General features: G+C 46.4%; 1 protein-coding gene across 4 annotated transcripts; it reads right to left on the minus strand.

Annotated features, from left to right (window-relative positions):
* Positions 1-20: 20 nt before the first annotated feature.
* WDR45B (WD repeat domain 45B) lies at positions 21-17,799 on the minus strand. 4 transcript variants are annotated; one of them, XM_055722552.1, is made up of 10 exons: positions 17,576-17,797; positions 11,726-11,800; positions 8,636-8,737; positions 7,903-7,990; positions 7,311-7,405; positions 5,376-5,566; positions 3,354-3,439; positions 2,399-2,500; positions 1,734-1,855; positions 21-1,428 (listed from the first exon to the last, which is right to left on the minus strand). In XM_055722552.1, the coding sequence occupies exons 1-10, from the start codon at positions 17,640-17,642 to the stop codon at positions 1,322-1,324; spliced, it is 1,035 nt and encodes a 344-aa protein (XP_055578527.1). In that variant the 5' UTR covers positions 17,643-17,797; the 3' UTR covers positions 21-1,321. The 4 variants fall into 4 exon arrangements, with proteins under 4 accessions (XP_055578527.1, XP_055578533.1, XP_027669123.1 ...); XM_055722558.1 differs by lacking the exon at positions 17,576-17,797 and adding an exon at positions 16,181-16,279; XM_027813322.2 differs by lacking the exon at positions 17,576-17,797 and adding an exon at positions 11,495-11,645.
* Between the last annotated feature and the right edge of the window lie 185 nt (positions 17,800-17,984).

Here is a 17,984-nt window from a genome sequence, read left to right on the forward strand (position 1 = left end):
TGGCTGCGATCATCAGGGAATACAGCAAAATTAGTTACTTTTTATTTAAAAGAAATAACATATTACAAATAAGTGTGCAAAACAATTTCTGTGGTTAAATACACATAAAAGCAACATGCAACCTTGACATCAAAATCTGCGTAGAAGTTAGTCCTTAGTATGTTACGTGATGCTACAAGAAACTTGTCAAATTTAGATTTGCAGCTAAATCTTAAAAGAGTGAACAGGCGTGGCAGAGTTGAAGCATCTGTGACATTCGATGGCAGCGGAGCAGGACCTTCCCCCCCGGGTACTGGGTGCTGCGGAGCTTGTGGCCGTCAGGTCCTAGTTGTGTGTCTGTGCATTAGTTCAGCAGGAACTATTAATTGCCAGGTAACAATTTTGGGAAAGAGTTTACAAGTCAGTCAGTTTAGTCTAACCTAACTGTCCCTAGGCCAACAGCATTTAGTAAGCAACATATCCAACTAAAGAAAAAAAAAAAAAAAATTAAGTTTGCAAGTTTAAAGCCATCGCAGATGTTCATTTGTTGTGCTGGGTGTGTAAGTGGCCTGTCCCGTCCCCCAGCTGGGCCGGCTGTGGCGTTCCAGAGGGAATCGCCACTCCAGGAGCCCCGTGTGCCCGTCCCGAGCGGGGGGCAGCCAGTGCCCCGCTCTGCCTGCGGCCACCCAGTGCTGTTTGGCACCTTTGACAACTGGTGCTGATCACTCAGCTCCAGCGGGTGCATGTGAGCAGCAGCCTGTGGCCACACGACCCCCAGCCCCAGCGCACCCCAGCGCAGAGGAGGAGCGTGGCTCCGCGCTCGTCTCCCTTCCATTCCCCCGGGGCAGGGAAGGCAGCGCCCCTGCTCGCCCCTGCTCCTGTAGCCGAGCATCGACGTTGACTTGAGCGTGATCCCTGGTATTCCCCCCCACCCCCAGCCACTCGGCGGAAGTAAAGCAATGCCTAAAATCTTCAGTTTTCACCTCCCTTTTCTAAGGCTAGCTGTACTCTGTCCAGCCCCCGCGGGGTGGCAGGCACTCGTGTGGAACGGGAGTCATGGCACAGTTCAGGTAAGAGAAACCCAACAGGCACAAGCTTGTTGAAAGCCACATCTTGAAAACTTGAGTTGATGACAGTAACCCAAAGAGATTTTAATGACGAATACTTGCAGAAATGAAAATAAACATATGTAGTCCACTACTTCAGAGCTTGTGATCACGTTGGGCCAGGCTTCTCAGTGAGGTCTGCTAAACTTGATCAGTATTAGACATTCGTACATGTCCTTCCAAAGCTGCGGCACAGCCAAGGCAGTACTTTGACCCCTGTGCTCCCCTCAACTCCGTCAGAGCTTGTCATCCGTCATTTCTAGAAACTGAGCATAGACGTCCCTTGAGCATTCCCCTTTTTGGTTGAATAAGAACTTGTAGTAGCTGCCATCCGCACAAATTGCTGCAATGGAAACACACGCGTTAGTTCCGCTGTCCCTGGAGCGCAGTTCTGCTCCTTTGGTTGGAGCTGACCTCGCCCACCACGAGAACTCCCGCAGTGCCTGTGGGCAGCACGGCCAGCCCAGCTCTGCACCCACTTCCCTCCAGCCCAGGCACCGCTCGAGCCTGCTCCCTTGGCGTGCCGAGCGGCCGGAGCGCTGCTCTCTGCCGACGCAGCCGTGCGGCACCGCCTCGCCCGAGCATTGGAGCCGCTGTAGTTCAAACCTGGCTCTCCCGACAGAACCTGGGGCAGCCGCCAGTACTTACCTATGACAGCGTTTGGCTCTGTTCCAAAGGCACAAATGCACGGAGAGCCTGAGGGAACCTGAAATTTGGAAAAACTCCATTTGGAACTGAAGTATTTGGGGAGAAAGCTGGCAGAGGCCAAACTGGAAGAGAGAGAGAGAAAAAAAAAAAAAAAAGCATAACAACTTAGTAAGGTGGTGACTTTGAACGCTGCGACTTGTTCGCATGTCCCAGCAGTTCTCACTAAGTGCTGCTTGATGGACTTTTTATTGTCTTCTTCCACGTACCGGCTAATACACACAATTCTCCTTCTAGGGAAGGGAGACCCTACAACTGCCTTCTCGGCTTTATACTTTTAAGTGTCTGCAAAAACCGCCAGAAGGATTGATTGTCAGTAGAGACTGCTTTATGGGAAGTATCCCCAAAGTATGTTCCTGTTAAGACAGCCACTAAACCCCACCCTAACCTGCTGCTGGGAGTTACAGCTCCACAGAGGACAGCCGACACGGGGCAGCTGCTCTACAGTCCTCAGTCTGCACCGTCACTCAAGCGCAGCAAATTAATCTCGCCACCTCCAGTAGCGCAGGTATTTGTGACTCCTTGACAAGACCAGTGTTAAAAGGTCAAGAACACCCTGCCCAGCCCCCCCCCGCCCCCCCGAGACTTCTGACTGGCTCAAACCCTACCTTGACTGCTTATTTCTTTTAGGGTCTTCTGCAGCAAAAATATGCACTGTGCCATGGTCGCTGGACACGCAGATGAGGGAAGCATCCTGATTGAAGTTAATACTGTAGAGAACAGAGACGGTTACAGTATTTACACATGCAAATGTGGATAACCACACAGCGTGTGCCGGCACACACCGGCAGCAGCCGGCATACACAGCTCCCCTGCTGCAGGGGCCTAGAGGCGCTGCCAGCCCAGCAGGCCAGGGGCTGCGGCACGCAGGGGGTCACAGCTCCTCTCCTGGAGCAGCTGGGCCACCTCCACTGCAGAGCTACTGCGCTGCCAGGGTGACCAGCCCCTTCAGCCGTGAGCGGAGAGTGTGGCTCATCGAACTGGCACCAGCCGTGTGGGCCGTGCCACTGCTGCTGGAAGAAAACGCACGACCTCTCCCGTGGGGAGCGGGCAGGTATTGGAGAAAACGAGCCCCACCTGCCCCAGCACGGGGCTCGGCAAACGGCCCTTTACCCTCTCCAGGGAGAGCTGCTCCCTGCAGCGAGTTAAGAGTCAAACTTCTGCCTTGGGCTGTCGCGCGCAGAGCGGCGCGTGCTGTAACCAGCGCCCACTCGCCCGTCCCAGTCTCTCGTCTCTCTGGGAAGCGTTACACTGCATCGCTGCATCCGCACACTGCGGTGCCAAGTCGGAGGGTGCCCCCAGCTCCCTTTTGTTGGGCGCAGAGGAGCGGGGCTGGCAGCACGCGCGTGTCTGCCCCAGCCCCTCCAACCTGCGCCAGGCTTCACCCAGCTGCCAGCCACTGCTCTCCGGTGAGCAGCGCCGGGCGGAGGGGAGGCGGCCAGGCCCAGCCAATTCTGCCGTGTGCCCGTGGCAGCGTGCCCTCCCCTGGCTTGTTGAAGCTGCCCTGGGTGCCTCAGCACAGCGGCACCCGCAAGAAGACAAATAAGAAGCGATTAAACATACCAGTATATATTGGCTGCCTGTGATCCTCTTCGGAGCTCCTGAATTAAATGCCCTGATGAAGTATCAAATATTCTTATGAGGGTCCCCTTGAAAAGGAATCAGGCGTTACATTAGGAAAACCAGAAGGCTCTCACATCTGTTAATGCATCCTAAAATTCCATCTCTGCCCAGCATGCCCGTGTACGCCACCGGGGTTTTCATCTTGGTACATTTGAGAGAACCTCTCAATTTTGGGGAAGAATACTCATCTCCCCCCACACTATCACAACATTAGAATGCTTCGCTATACCATCTTGTTACTTAGCTGCTCGACTAAGTAAGCTCCTTCCACGTGACATTCTGAAGCACGAGTGCGGCCCTGGCATTAGTTTGCAAAGATTAGACTGGTGCAGCCTTTTGTGCCCAGGTTCTGTGAACCCTTTCTCTCTTGCTCCCCACAGCCAGCACTCTATGGTGCCATTTTTTTTCCACCCGCTAATCAGGCTGTGGATCATCTTGCCTTCTAAGTAGTTCAGTTGAACTAATCTAGCAGAATTAGTTACCTGTCACATGCTCGTTATCTGTATTGATCCAAAGCTGAGAGACCCCATAACAGTCAGGTTACAGGCAGAATACTGCCCTGGAAACCGTACTGCAATTAAGAGTAAACGATGCTTGGCACCAGAGATGTAAAACACGTCAGCATATCCCAAATAACGTGCTCAACAATGCAGCAGTACTGTCGTCTGATGAAGAGCAGGTATAGATTGTCACCTACAGTTTGTGTTATAGACCTGGTTAATAAATGCGTCTCTCCAGTCACACAGCAGTAAGGAACAGAACCCAGCAGAGACAGGTTCAAGGAAACAGCAGCTTAGTTTTAAGACACCAGCTCGAGCTGTTGCTTACAGCGTGTCCGCTACGGCAGCGTGCTCTGTATGGCAGTGTGCCCCTTCTCCTGTTTCAGTCTGAAAATGCCATTTGAACTTCATGCAAAAAAAAGGAATGTCAATACAAATCCAGCAGATTGTTACTCTATTTAGCAATGGAGTTGGCAGTTCTAAGAGCTGTGTTTAGAAGACATGCAGTAATTAAGCATAGTTAAGAGAGGCTATGGCTGCATTTGCTTTTTTAAAACTTTTTAATTTGGCTTGTTGTTGGATTGATTTAATTTTCCCTTGAGAAACTCATTTCAGCTGAGTGGAAGAAGGTAGCGAGTGCTCAGCTCGCCTCAGGCGGATGGGTACCTCTGCCTTGCGTAACTTGGGACACTTTGGAACCCGCTGAACTTTGGGATATGACGCTCGCTAGCTTGGCTGCACTCAGGTTCCCACAGAGACGGCAGGTCTGTGACTTGCTTTGCGTTCTTCCTACATCCCTCTGCATCAGCACAGCCCAAAGGGATTCGTGCTGTGCAGTAACTTCAGGGGTTTGTCAGCGTGTTGTGCCCTTTGGCCCTACCGAACATATGACCACACACAATTTGGTAAATATTCCCAGAATCATTTTATCATCTACACTCTGTATGAAAACATCTGCAGAGTGTGTATGAGAAAGCGGCAGGCAGCACGCCTCCCTCCAGGGCCGTAACAGGAGTTAGGCCACAGCAAAACTTAAGTCCTCCAGAATGCCAGTTCTTTAGCCTGTGGTTTTAAGGTGAATTTAAGCAGAAGATAACAAAGGTGAAAGAACGGAAGTAACCTTCCCCCCATCCCCTTTACTTTTAAAATTAATAGTATTTATTGGAGAACACATGAAACATGTGAATTGCCTGGGCCAGATCTTATGCAAATGTCACTGAACGCTCATTGCTACAGTCAGCTACAACATGACCACCACCCTGGGCACAGCCTGGGGATTGCTCTTCAGTATCCCAAAGGAGCAGTAAAGACAAAGACAGACCGAGAATGGGTGTTTCAAGGAGGAGTCTTCCGGTTAGTGATTTCTATGCCTTTCCTACAAAAGGATGCGCCTTCCTATTTTAGAAGGACGTACTGCACTAGAACACACAGTAAGTCAGAGGTAGGAGGGTATTATTCTTACTTTTTCTGATGCCGTTGCAATTCTTGTTCCCTGCAGGTTTAAAGCTATACAGCTCAAGACTCCTTCGTGAGCCGGTATGTCTACAGGAGGCTTTTCTGTATTAGCCAGATCCACTATCTGCACATGCCCAGTGTGTGTTCCAGGAAATGCAAGAAGGGAATTATTACTATTTGGACAAAGGACACAGAGACCTAAAAGACAAGAAAACAAACAAACAAGAAGATAACAACTGTGTAGTTTCCATAACCAAATAAAGTTTTCAAACAAAGTTTCTAAAATATCAGTAACTTCAGAATAAAACATACATGTAGTAAATCAGAATTTCATTTTAATGGCTATTGCAGTATCCGTCCATAAGTGCAGAGCACAGAGAAGTAGGGGAGTAGCATAATTTTAACTTGCTCTCATCACTTTATTTCAAAGTTATCTAGTTGTGGTTATCCAAAATCTGGATGTTTTCAGAGATCAGCTCCATCAGTCTGTTACAGCAAAGCTATTTAAAAAAAAAAATAAAAAAAAAGAAGTCTCCTTAGCAGCTCAAAAAGGGTAAGAGTTTATAATAGGCGATACTTTAGTTTCTCTTCCATCAGTAGAACCGATTATTAGTAATTCATGCTTGAACCTGGTTCTTACAGCACTTGCACTTTTTTTCTTCATAACTTTTTGCAGACCAGTTAAGGTAAATCACAATCCCTGCCAGGTGTTCTGCTGACACCAAGTAAATTCCTGCAAACTCAGTCCACAGCTCGCAGAGCAAGAGGTGGGTGTCACAAGAAACAACGTACTTCTGCACCTTCCACCCTGCACCAGCGGCCTGTACGTCAGCCAGCCTGCCAGACCTGCACTTAGCGCGGCCAGCCGTTCCATCGGCGCTTCTAGCGGGTGTGGAAACCTCCAAAGACAGGGACTCCAGGCCTAAGTAACCTCCTGGGTGGGGGCAGAACATCTTCCCCATGGCCAAGCTGATCCTCCCACTCCATCAAGCATGGCCAGCACCCCTCTTTCTACTGTCTGGTACCATCAAGAGGAGTTTGGCCCCATCATTTCCGTAACTGTCCTTCAGGTAGCTGTAAGCCACCAGCTGCCACCAGCCCATCGCAGCCTCCGCTTTACTTAAGTGCGCAGGCCCAGCTCCCTCGGCCTCCTCGGGCAGGCCGCGTGCACCTCCACAGCAGGGCCTGCTGTGCTGGGAGGCAGTCACTCACGCAGCTGTTCTACCCCCCAAGTTTCAGACCCTCCCTTACACCCCTGCTCTTAAGTGTGCACCTGCCACGGGAGCGTGCCCATCTCCCCCGCCTCGAGGCTCCCCTTCCAGACACACCTCCATTTTTCAGTAAATCCTACTGCAACAAACCCTTCGGTCACCCCCAGGCCCTATCCCTCCCGTGCCGCCCGGAGCCTACAGCTGGTGTCACCGCACAACACGGTACTTAGCCCGTGGCACCAGTACTCGGCTTGGCTTGGGACAGATACCCTCTGCTCGTTTCAGCAAGAGACAGAGCCATACCTTGCTATTTAAAAAGAACAGTATCAATTTGCTAATTAGGCGGGTTTTGATCCTGTAGAAAATTATTTGCTAGACAGTTCCAGCTCTATTAGAAAAGAGGAACGAGGCACTTCAGTTTGTGTTTATAATTAAGCCTTCAGCACAAAGTACCTCAAGTTTACAGGTTCTTTACAACAGAAAACATAGCTCTTATAGAAATCAAATCTATAACATAACAGGAGTACATGAAAAAGCTTTTCTGTGCCAAGTATAAAATGGTTATTAGAATTCATTAATAAACAAAAGCATCTTCAAAGGACACGACTATCATGCAGTAAGTTAACCATTTAATGATGTAATAGATAACTAATTCAGGCAGTTACAGATAAATAGCGTGTCAAGAACAGAATAAACTTGCTTCCATTCCCCAGCCCAGACACACAACTAACCTTTAGGGTTGTAGCAGGTTTCAAAGACGTGCAACTGGTGGGGATTGTGTGTGAATGTGAAAACTTTAATCATCGAGTCCAAGACTACCACAATTCTGAAACAGACAAGAAGTTCCTATGACTTGGGGTGGGTAAACAGGGACATTAATTCAGATTGACAAAGGATTTCAACTGATTTAATGGCTATACTCTCCCCCTTGTAAAAAACACACAACTGTGAGCCTACAAAGCACTTCCATCCAAAGCTGTGACAGCAGAACCCCTCCGCCCACACATACACAGGCTCCAGCTGTTAACAGATGCTCTTGCTCTAGAGATCTGCTTGAAATTCCCTTCACACTCCTAGAAAACAGCAGTAGGCATGTGAGAATGTTTCCCCACATTAGGGGGCCAGAAAGCCTTTTCCCCAAGGTTCCAGATACCAGTATACCCGAGCTGTGATCCGTTACACCTAATGCTTGCCCCCAAAAGCCTGTTCTACCTTTAATGGCTGGTGTTAAAGCTGGAACTTTTTCTTTCTACAAACCGCTGGAAATGAGTAAGTACAGCGTACAAAACAAAGCTGTGTGTTTGGAACATCTGCTGTACCTACCTATCTCTTCGCAGCTTAACTGCTTTGACTTCTGTCGAAAACTCTATCTCAATGACAGTCTTCTTCTTCAGGTCATCCCAGATCATCACTAGAACAGCGCAGAGATAACATTAGATCACCAAGGTGTATCTAAGATCCACACTGTCTCCCTTATAACAACCTCTCGTGTCTGAGAAGGCTAATCAAGAGGTGCACCCAACAGCTGAGCAGCTACAGAGCAGCATCCTGCTAAGCAGAAGGTACTTAGCTACTACATATCAACCCACTCTTTCACGCAATGAATCACACAGGTAGGAGCTGCTAAAATCTAACCACAAAAGCTGACAATAAAAATACATTTTTCTAAGACAATCAGCTTTTCTGTTTTGCTTTGCGGGTTATCAAAGAACTAAGGCAGCAGTCAGAAAGTGTAGCATGTTCTCCTACAAAGCTTGCCAGCCAGGGACCTTGTCCCCCTCAGGCTGCTGAGCCAGAGTCCCTTTGCCAAGTTAACTGTGAGTGGTCAGGATGTCATTACCAGGTCTTGGAGACTGGTCATGGCAGATAAACACCTGTTAACGCTGCACCAGTAGCGATGCAACTTAACTTCACTATGTTTACTTAAACCTGCTGCAACATCCCCTATAACCTTCAGAATACCAGACCCAGCTCAAGTCATTTGGTTTGGGAGTTCTTTGGGCAGTTTCACACAGAGCAAGGCAAACATTTACAACATCCATCCCTCGAGACTCACCTTTGTTGGGTGGGTACTTCGGCTTTTTTCCTCCACCTACTAGTGCTAAATAGTTGCAACGAAATAACATTTCGACATGGCCAACACCACCTTCTAGAAATTCTGGAAGACAAATGTATTTTATTAGTGTCAGAACCTCTTAAAATGCCATCTATTTTTTACCACAATTACAAGAAAAGCTGGCATTATCTAGCACATCTCTTGGGCACCTGAGAAGAATAGTATCTTCCTACCCTGGCTGACCTTAAAAACCAGAAAATCCTCCAAGAGTGACAGACAGGAAATCTTAACTAAAAGGGCAGGACTTTTTTGTTTGTTTGATTATATTTTTTTTGGTGCTTGTTTAAAATTAGGATTCTCAGCAAAGTTATTTTTCACAGCAATGAAGATCACTACTGTTGTTACAGGCCTCGTTTTCATTTACAGAAAAAAACGCAGCAAGGTTTAAAAGTGATATTAAAACATGCTGCATGAGAGGAGATCAAGCAGCAGCATCATGGCAGCTTGGTAATTTCTGTAAGAGAGTGGGTGTGTAAGTATGTTTACAAAGACTGTCCAGTTTGCTCAGATTCATTCCTCTCACACACACACGTATTTCAAGGCTGGTGTTGCTCTATTATGCTAATGCCACGCATTTAGAAAAACACCAACAGTATTCATTAGCCATGAACCTTTTTATTTGCACGGAAATTTGTCTTTATAGACTTCGAGGATTTGAAGAAAGGTGGCAAACGCACATAAATATAACTGACGTACACAACTCTAGTGCTGTTTTCTGGAGCAAACCCATAGCTGTTAGTAAAGGTAAGAAATACGGTTCAGCTCCAGTGAGCCCCCATTCAGTGATGCAGGAAACTTAGGGAAAGCAAAACAGATCAGCTGGCACAGCAGCTTCTCATTTAAGGGTGGGTTTTTTTCTTTTTAAGCATCAACTGCAGAGGAAGTAGAATGCACTATGCTTACGGTGCAGGTGGAAGAAAAACGTATCAGCCAGAGCCTTTTATAACAGAATATTTCTATTTGATGACATTTGAGTGGGGTCTTGGCTTTGTTTACGTAGCTTAGAGGGATGCCTGGCACTCCACTGAGGAGAGGGAACTGAACTGCCAGGAGAGGCCGTAACTCTGGCTTTCAAGGTAGCTGAGCAGAGGTAAAAGCAAACTTCTCCTTTAAAAGGCTGTCCAATACCTCCCATGCACGGGCAGGTTGCAGTGGGGAAGGTGGACAAAACTCTTTCAAAGCTAGAGAAAAAACTGAAGTTTTACAAGGACTCAAGAGAGACCTACTGTCAGAAAAAGGGATGGGAGAAAACAGCTGAAGTGTCTGAGAAGCTGGGAGGAAGCACTACCATGGAAAGATGCAGACATATCCACGAAGGGTAAGACAAGGGAGGTTCAGTTAGACGTTAAGCAGCACTGCAGTACATCTGGATGAAGAATTTACGTTGGGACCTGAGCATACAACAATGCCTGGAAAGATATTCCTACTGGAGCAGTGAAGCCCTGGATGTCTTACAAGCCCTTGTGGTTTCTTTCCAACACTTCTGAGTGCCGAGCTTCCTTCCTGAACAGTTGTATTTGGACACTACCCACTTGTGCACCAGATCCTCCTCTTTAACTCCATTAAAGCATTTAAAGCACAAAGCACATTTTATTACCAAGTGGTATTATCACCGCAACAAAAAGTCTTAAAATATTTATGAATGATAACCCAAGACAATTTAAGAACACGCAATGTGTTCTGAATCTATGTTAGAACACTTTAATCATTACCTTTACAGTTCTGACAGGTGATGCTTGGATGGGGAATTTAATGGAACCCCTCGATGCAAGACAGACAAGCCACGGTGTAACTGTTAAGACTTAGTTTCATACCCGGTTACAGAAATCAAAGAAGCTCTATCTGGGACCATCTCAGGTAGGTTTAAATACACATGAAAGATGAACAATATTTCTCTGTGTACCTATGCAGCCAGTACAGCCTGACCTCTCAGAATCCACAGGAAAAAGGCAATCTGACTCATAAGAAACATTTCACCACAGGAATCCTGGAAGTATGTCCAGAGCTACTGGCAGGGACAGATCTGACAAAGAACTCAATAGGACTTCAAGCTGAATTCTGACCCTTTTAGCATGCTATCACAGATGACAGCCCCAAGACATGTTGCTTATGGAATAATTTACTATTACGAATAGAAAATACCTAATCAGCTTTGGCCACACGAACAGTGACTAAAATCTGTTACAGCACCAAAAGTGAAAGCATGCCTGGTTTCATAGGAAATGCTATTTTAAATGCATTTTTTCTTTCATTAAAACCTTTTTATCACCACAGGCTGGAAGTGCTAGGGAACCTGTTCAGCACAGCAGCTTTTTTTCCTATATTTAGGGTTAGGATAACAAGGCTAGGTTTCATTTTCCCTTATTTTGATTCAGTTACGTTTGCCTTCTGAGCAAAAGCCCCACTACTTGTTAATATAACTCATCTAGTAATTTCTGTTAAGACATGTTAGTAGGTTTACCACCTTAAGATCCTCCCAAATTTTTTAAGCATACAGGGACTATAAGATTTAGAGCATTAACGGTCTAAGCTTACAGTGCTCTTGCAAGCAATACTCTAAGCAAGTACCAGAACTGTTACATTCAGATCCCCCGTAAAAAGGCAGTGCTCTTATCGTGCTAGACCATCCAGGTTACTGCACAAGAACAGCACAGCTTCTCGATGGCACGCAATAGCACTGCAGCCGGCGACTCTTCTCCCACTTGTGAATAACTAGGCAACTGATCTCCTATTCAGGACTACAAACATTAGCAACAGCTAACACAATTCAGCCTTTGCAAGAAGGTGAGAGAAACTCACCATCAGCCAGCTTTATGCAAATTAACTGCACCTAGACACTGGACCAGGCAGTGGCATAAGTGAGAGTTCCTTTGGGACCAGCATGGACTTCCTTTCTTGAGGCTTTATTCAAAGCCTTCCAGTGATGAAACAGTGAAGGCTAAGCAAAAATCTTATAGGGAAAAAAAATTAAAATGAGGAGGCTGAGCTTCCAACACAGAGCTAGCATGTTATAATAAGTAAGCACTTTACCTTGTTTCTCTTTTTCTTTGAGTGGATCTGCATTATAAACTCGGAATCCATTTTCCATTCCACATGCAAAGCATCCTGTAGTAAAAAGCACATATATATATACACACACATATATAGTAAATGCAAGATACACTCAAGAACTAAGCAAGAGCCAGAGGGTTAAGACAGCATCACTCAACTGCTTTGTTAAACTCAAGCTGAAGACCACTTGCAGGCTTTGTTAGTGATTGCAAGTGAAAACTGTTCACAGAAGTTGTCCTCTGCGCTGGCCTCTATGGCAAGTTCTCAGTATTCTTTTTACACAGGTGAGAAATCAACGGAAGGAAAGGAGAGCAATTCCCAACCCATCTGTATCCTATCCCACGCACTACAGAGGGAAAGAAACCTGCATTTTAACCGTTATGGTCCAACGGTCATCATGAAGCAAAAGCCCTCTGTTCTTACTCAAGCTGAATTTACACCATGATTAAGATTATATGAAGTATGAGCCATTGCTCACGTTTCCACAGCGGAGGGCTTCTCAAACACAGTTTTTCAGAACTATCTAATGAGAGCTTTCTACTGTCAGATACCAACAATTCTGTGCCAACTGCTTAAGCTTAGACCAGTGAATGATTAGAAGCCAGACTAAAATACTCTGGAAAATAATTCTAGTTCCTTTTATGTATAGAATTATCCATGTGCTTTTTTAATGAAATCTGTCACAGTATCCTGTCCTGCTGTTTTACTTGCTAATGGGTGAATGCAGTTATTAATATAAAGAAATGCCAGTGTGAAGTTAGAGCAATTACAAGTCATTAAGAAGCAGCTACTGTTGCTAGAGGCAAACTGATGGAAGATCAGTTGCTACACAATTTATGTGCACTGTATCAAAAATCCAGTTAAGATCTTCAAAGTACTGGAAGACAGACATTCAAATTAGTTTGGTTTTATTCTTATGCACTCCAATGACTGCAATGATTTGAACCCCGTGAATAAAATTGAGGAGCTATGTCTAAATGCACCCCTTCCCCAAACTCTGTCCCCAAAAATCACAGGGTGGGTGGGGAAGGAAGTTTTCATTCTTAACATAAGGTCTCCATCCCATCTGCCGATAGCCAGGTGACCCATGATCTCCCACACCCAAGACTGGACCGGTTTGCTGTGGAGCGATGGCTCAGCAGCTGGCAAAAAGGCTCAGACTGCAAGAGACTGTTTCAGGTATTCCTGGTGTTAACGGTCACAAACGGCCAGCAACGGTCCCTGCAACACAGGCAACTAACAGTCTTTGTGGTCTGCATAAAAACCATAAAAAAATACATCACATATGCTCACTGAATAGCAAGCGAGCAACATTCAATACATGTCTTCCGCTGCTCATAGCTTGATGCAGGTTAAGAGGTTGGAAGAAACAATATAATTGGTGACATCTTAGTTCTGTGTTATAATAAAACAGAAAAAATATGTTCTTTCTTGCGTAACAATACAAAAATGTATAATAAACTTGATCTTGATAACTATATTAGTTTTAAACCTCCATAATTCGGGGAAAAAAAATGCAGCCATTTTGAAATTCCTTTTTAATACTTCCAAGAGTTTAATTCCAAGTGGGACCACTGTAAAAAAAATACACCCAACCAAAAAAAACGTAACCAACCAACCAAAACCCAAGAGCAACAAAAAACAATAAAAAAAAAAGAGGTCATCACACATCCTCTGCTTTACAGACCAGTATCTTATGAGGTGTGGGGGTTTTGGCAGTATGTTTGGCAACATCCTTAGGGTTCCTATTCACTGAACTCACAGATACAAAGGAAAAACTACTACAATCCATCTCCACACCCTTCAATGTAAAAAGGAAATAAATTAACTCTTATTTATAGTCACAGACCCAACATACCAGGCTGTTCTAACAGTACAACAGTTTAGCTAAACAGTGAAGAAGAAAAAAGAAAAACACACAAAACCCCCTACTCCCTCAACTCAACTTCACCCTGTCCACAATTTTATAATAAATTACGTGCAGAAGTTCTTGTTTACAAATGTAAACACACACCAGAGTGGTTAACAAGAGTATAATAATTACACAAAGATCAGTAAACACATTGAAATAAAATTAATATGGTTAACTTAAAAGCATCTATCTCCTCCCTGCTCCGTGCATCACGCTTCAGTTTGCTCTGGCAGTCAGTACGTAAGGGTGTGAAGCACAGCACCAACACGCTGCCCCCTCGTGCAGTATACTTTACTGGGACAGCTAGAAAGCAAATCACAATGGAAACATTTCTCTCTCCATAAAACAATACTGTACAGGATGTGAACTAACCTGTTTCTGGTAGCTGTAGTGTATAGCCACATAATTATTTTTCCAGTGACAGTTTTATAACACAATATTGTACTTCCAGGAGAGACAAAGGAGGGGGATGCTGAAAGTGTTCTATAGTAAAGGAGCACTGTAAAGTTTTACTTGTGTTAATACCAGCAGCTTATAACAAACCCAAATGGAGCATTCCTGATGCAATAAAACGCAGACACTACATTTCCTACACCCACCACTACAGCTTTTCTGCAGGGCTAGCCTCGTGACTAAGATGTAGGCTGCTTTTAATGCCTTGGGAATACCTACGTTTTAACTGGAGACAGGGAATGTGAGCAACAGCGATACTGCCCACACAGTCAATCGTTACTGACAGAGATACAAAGGTCTCCATCACAGCAGCCTCTGAGCCAAACTAGAGAAAAAACTCATTTAAGTAGATTACTGCTACTCATTCGATTCCAGGTTACAGGAACAGCTTTGGAGCCCAGCGTTTCCCATCTGACTGACCCCAGAATTTACCAGTGGCATCACAAACCTGACTGCTACGGCTTGTAAGCTCTTATGTATCAGAGAGCTGCAGAGGGGCTGCCAAAAGAGGGAATTGCTGCAATAATAGCTATGCTTTCTCCCACAGAAAGTTAACATCTCATTTTAGGAGGGGACACACATGCTGTCAAAGAGCCCCTGACAGAAGACAACTCAGATACTTTAAATAAATAATTGATTACAGAATTATTACCCTAACCTGCAGTTGTGCTTGTTCCTGCAGCAAAAGCACTACTCGCCCACAGCCCCAGTGAGGCCACAGTGAGCTTTGTTCTTATAAAAACAAAGAAAAAGGAAGGGTTAAATTAATGACTAGCCTAGAATATGCCACCAGCTGAAGTGGGCATGCTAATGTAAAGGAATCTGCAGGCTTTAGGGCCTGAGATCCAGAAACTGCAACAGTGAAGGCTAGGGAAGTGACTATGACAGGCGCAGTTCCTACCACGTTATTTTCCCTTACTACAGCAAATTTTCTCTAAAGCCATAAAAGCACAGGATCCTACTAATACTGATGGGGTCCTACAGCTAACTAAGCATTTCAGTCCACTACAGAAGATGAAATGAACGAGCCAAGTGTTTCAACACCAAAACGAGTCCACACCTCAGCTTTTAAAACAGCCTTAGACTACAAAGGTGACACAAGGGAAATTTGTCAGAAATTTACACATACACTTTCTGGTATGGTAATTTATTATGATGTTAAGTCTATTCGTTTCTGTAAAGCACTTTAATGTCCTTCTGAAAGCATTAGAAGAGCGCCTGAAACGAGGAGTATACCAGCTTGAGTTTAAGAACCTAAAGTCAGAGTATTCTGCTTTAAAACAACTGAAAAACCTGGCAATATGTGCCTTCCATTTTTTGGGTTACATTGTTTATTTTTTAATTTAAAAACAAGAAGTGGCAAAGGCATCCAATATAGAAATACAGAATCACCCAAAACACAGTAAGGGAAGCACATTTCAGAAAAACTGCAGATGCTAGCTTTATCACTTGTCAGTCATGGAAGTTAAGACTTGGAAAGACTTATTAGATCATTCCTCCCACCTTCCTATCATTATGGGATTGGCTAGTCTTAAATTACTAAGAAATTAGGTTATTGTGACAATATATGCAGACACCCACACTATACTAAGCTTCAGCACTCAAATGACTCATATTTCTATTTTTGGTAGAAGCAATAAGGAAGAAGTGAGCTTTTCCTCTTACCTACTCTTCTTTGAGCAGCCAAAAAACGACCTATCCTTTAACACTTTAAAAAGGCTCTAAACTAGTAAAAAGTTAGCATGCTACCTACAATTCAAAAGTTATCATTCATAAGCAGGAGAGCTCCAGGAGCCTGCAATGAAAGCCTAACATGTTTTTCCTTCAAGCTTTTGTTGTTATTCAATAGGCTGGCCAGGCTGGGTAAGATGGGATTTGAATACTGTCAGCTCACAGATTCCCAAGACAAATCCCTTAATGTCACATCCAACGTACCTTATTAAAAAAAAAAAAAGTGTTTATTTTGCATTTACTGCTACAGAGTTTAAGGAAGCCTCTGCAACAAGGAACAAGTTTTAAACACCAAAATTATGTTCTAAAGGCATTTTTGCAGTAAAAGAGAAGATTACCTTCTTACACAGTTCTCTGTATAACCCAGCCCCATCACAGGCCAAGCATCAAACATTACCGCTTCATTACAGCCCCCTGCAGATCTGAAATGAAGCTCATCCTCACAAATCTCTTTTTCCACCTCTGTTGCAACTGCAAGATGAAAACAAGTACAAACAGAGCTGCTGGAAAACAAACTATTCTATTGTTTTCAAGTCAACAGGATAGCATGAAGAGAGTTACCAAAAAGCTCACTTCATTAGCAACTTGATATGCTACTGACAAAACGTCATCAGAGATGTCAAAACTAAAAACAACAGAATAATTCGTTGTTATTTGTTCAATTTATAATTGAAGTCTACACATGACTTCAAAAGCATCAGCAACAGGTATATGAACTACAGCCTACAATGACAGAAGCTGCAAGATGGTCTTAGGCAAGAGTATTACTTGTTACGACAAAAGGATGTTTCAAAATTATGACCTTCTATTCCTTATTCCACAAAAATGACACTTACTCATGAGACTAGTGCTATTTTTGTATGGCAAAAGCAAGACGAGGCGTATGCACCCCTTTCCTAGAAAAGGGCCTTCCCCTTTCTTACAAAAAAAGAAAATGAATAAACCAAGCATACAGTGAAGCTTTTCAGCAGTCCCTGTATCTGCACTTGTCTGCCAGTATGACCAGTAGTTTTATCCGGAATTTTTAAAATACAAATGAGGCAACCGGAAACAAAAATAAGTTACACCACTGATTTTGAATGCAAAGTGCTTACGCTGAGAAAGGGATATTTTGCGAGTTACCTTTTCAGTAACGCAATTCCAAAAGAACATCCCTCTGAGCACAGGTTTGAAGGCAGACACATGCAGCTCCTCAAGGGAGGCTCGCCTGTTCTAAGCGGTGCAACTCGCAGCAAGCACCACACGGCCGCTCGAGGGGCGGATGGATTGAGGATCACATTGAACGCGGCTGCTGCCCCTCCTCCTCCGCAGCGGCCGGGTCCAGGCACCGGAGCCACAACCGCAGGCCGGTCCCGCAGCCCCCGCCAGCACAGTCCCCCGGCTCCCCGGGGCAGGGCCCGCACCACCACGGCAGCGACCCCGACCGGCCCCGGGCACTCCGCCAGCCGCAGCCGGGCCGCCCGCGCCCCCCGGGACGGGCCCTCCGGCGGGGACCGCCCACGCCCGGTGCCGGTCACCCAGCGCGGCCGGGAGCGGCGGCAGGCCCGGCCCCAGCGCCGCGCTCCCTCACCGGCCAGGGGCGGCCACCTCCGCCGGGCTGCGGGCTCCCGCCGCCTCCCCAGGGCCGAGCCCGGCGCCTCAGCGCTGCCGCCCCGCGCCCGGCGAGGCCCGCTCCCCTCACGGCGCCGCGCCCCGCAGCCCTCCCACGGCGCGGCCCGGCCCCGCCACCTCACCGTGGTCCTGGTTGAAGCCGGCGTAGAGCAGCCCGTTGCCGTGCGGGTTGGCCGGGAGCAGGTTCATGGCTCCTGCCCGTTCGCGTCCGCCCGCCGCCCTTTAAACCATGGCGACGCCCGCCCGCCTCAGCCCCGCCGCGGGAGCCCGCCCCAGCCGAGCCGAGCCGAGCCGCGGCGGACAGGCCGCCCGCTGCTTCCGACCGCGCCAGGCAGCCCCGCCGAGCGCAGAGGCCATCCACCCGCGGGTGAGGAGCGCCGAGCGATCGAGCGGCGCCACGCCCCTGCGGCCGGGCGGGAATGGCGGCTGTGCCTGGCGCTGAGGCAGCTGCGGCTGGGCGGGAGGAGGAGGGTCTGCTCCCCCCGGACCCGCCTCTGGGGAAGGGATTGTCTCAGGGGCTGCTGCCGGGAA

Source organism: Falco cherrug, chromosome 1 (assembly GCF_023634085.1).
Source record: "Falco cherrug isolate bFalChe1 chromosome 1, bFalChe1.pri, whole genome shotgun sequence".
In the NCBI taxonomy this organism is placed as follows: Eukaryota; Metazoa; Chordata; class Aves; order Falconiformes; family Falconidae; genus Falco; species Falco cherrug.

Coding starts and splice junctions, on each gene's coding strand:
- WDR45B (XM_055722552.1), bottom strand. CDS start 17,642: ATGAACCTGCTCCCGGCCAACCCGCACGGCAACGGGCTGCTCTACGCC. Junction 8,738..11,725: donor CAAAGAAAAAGAGAAACAAG/GTAAAGTGCTTA, acceptor TTTGTCTTCCAG/AATTTCTAGAAGGTGGTGTT. Junction 5,567..7,310: donor AACCTGCTACAACCCTAAAG/GTTAGTTGTGTG, acceptor CTTGTCTTTTAG/GTCTCTGTGTCCTTTGTCCA.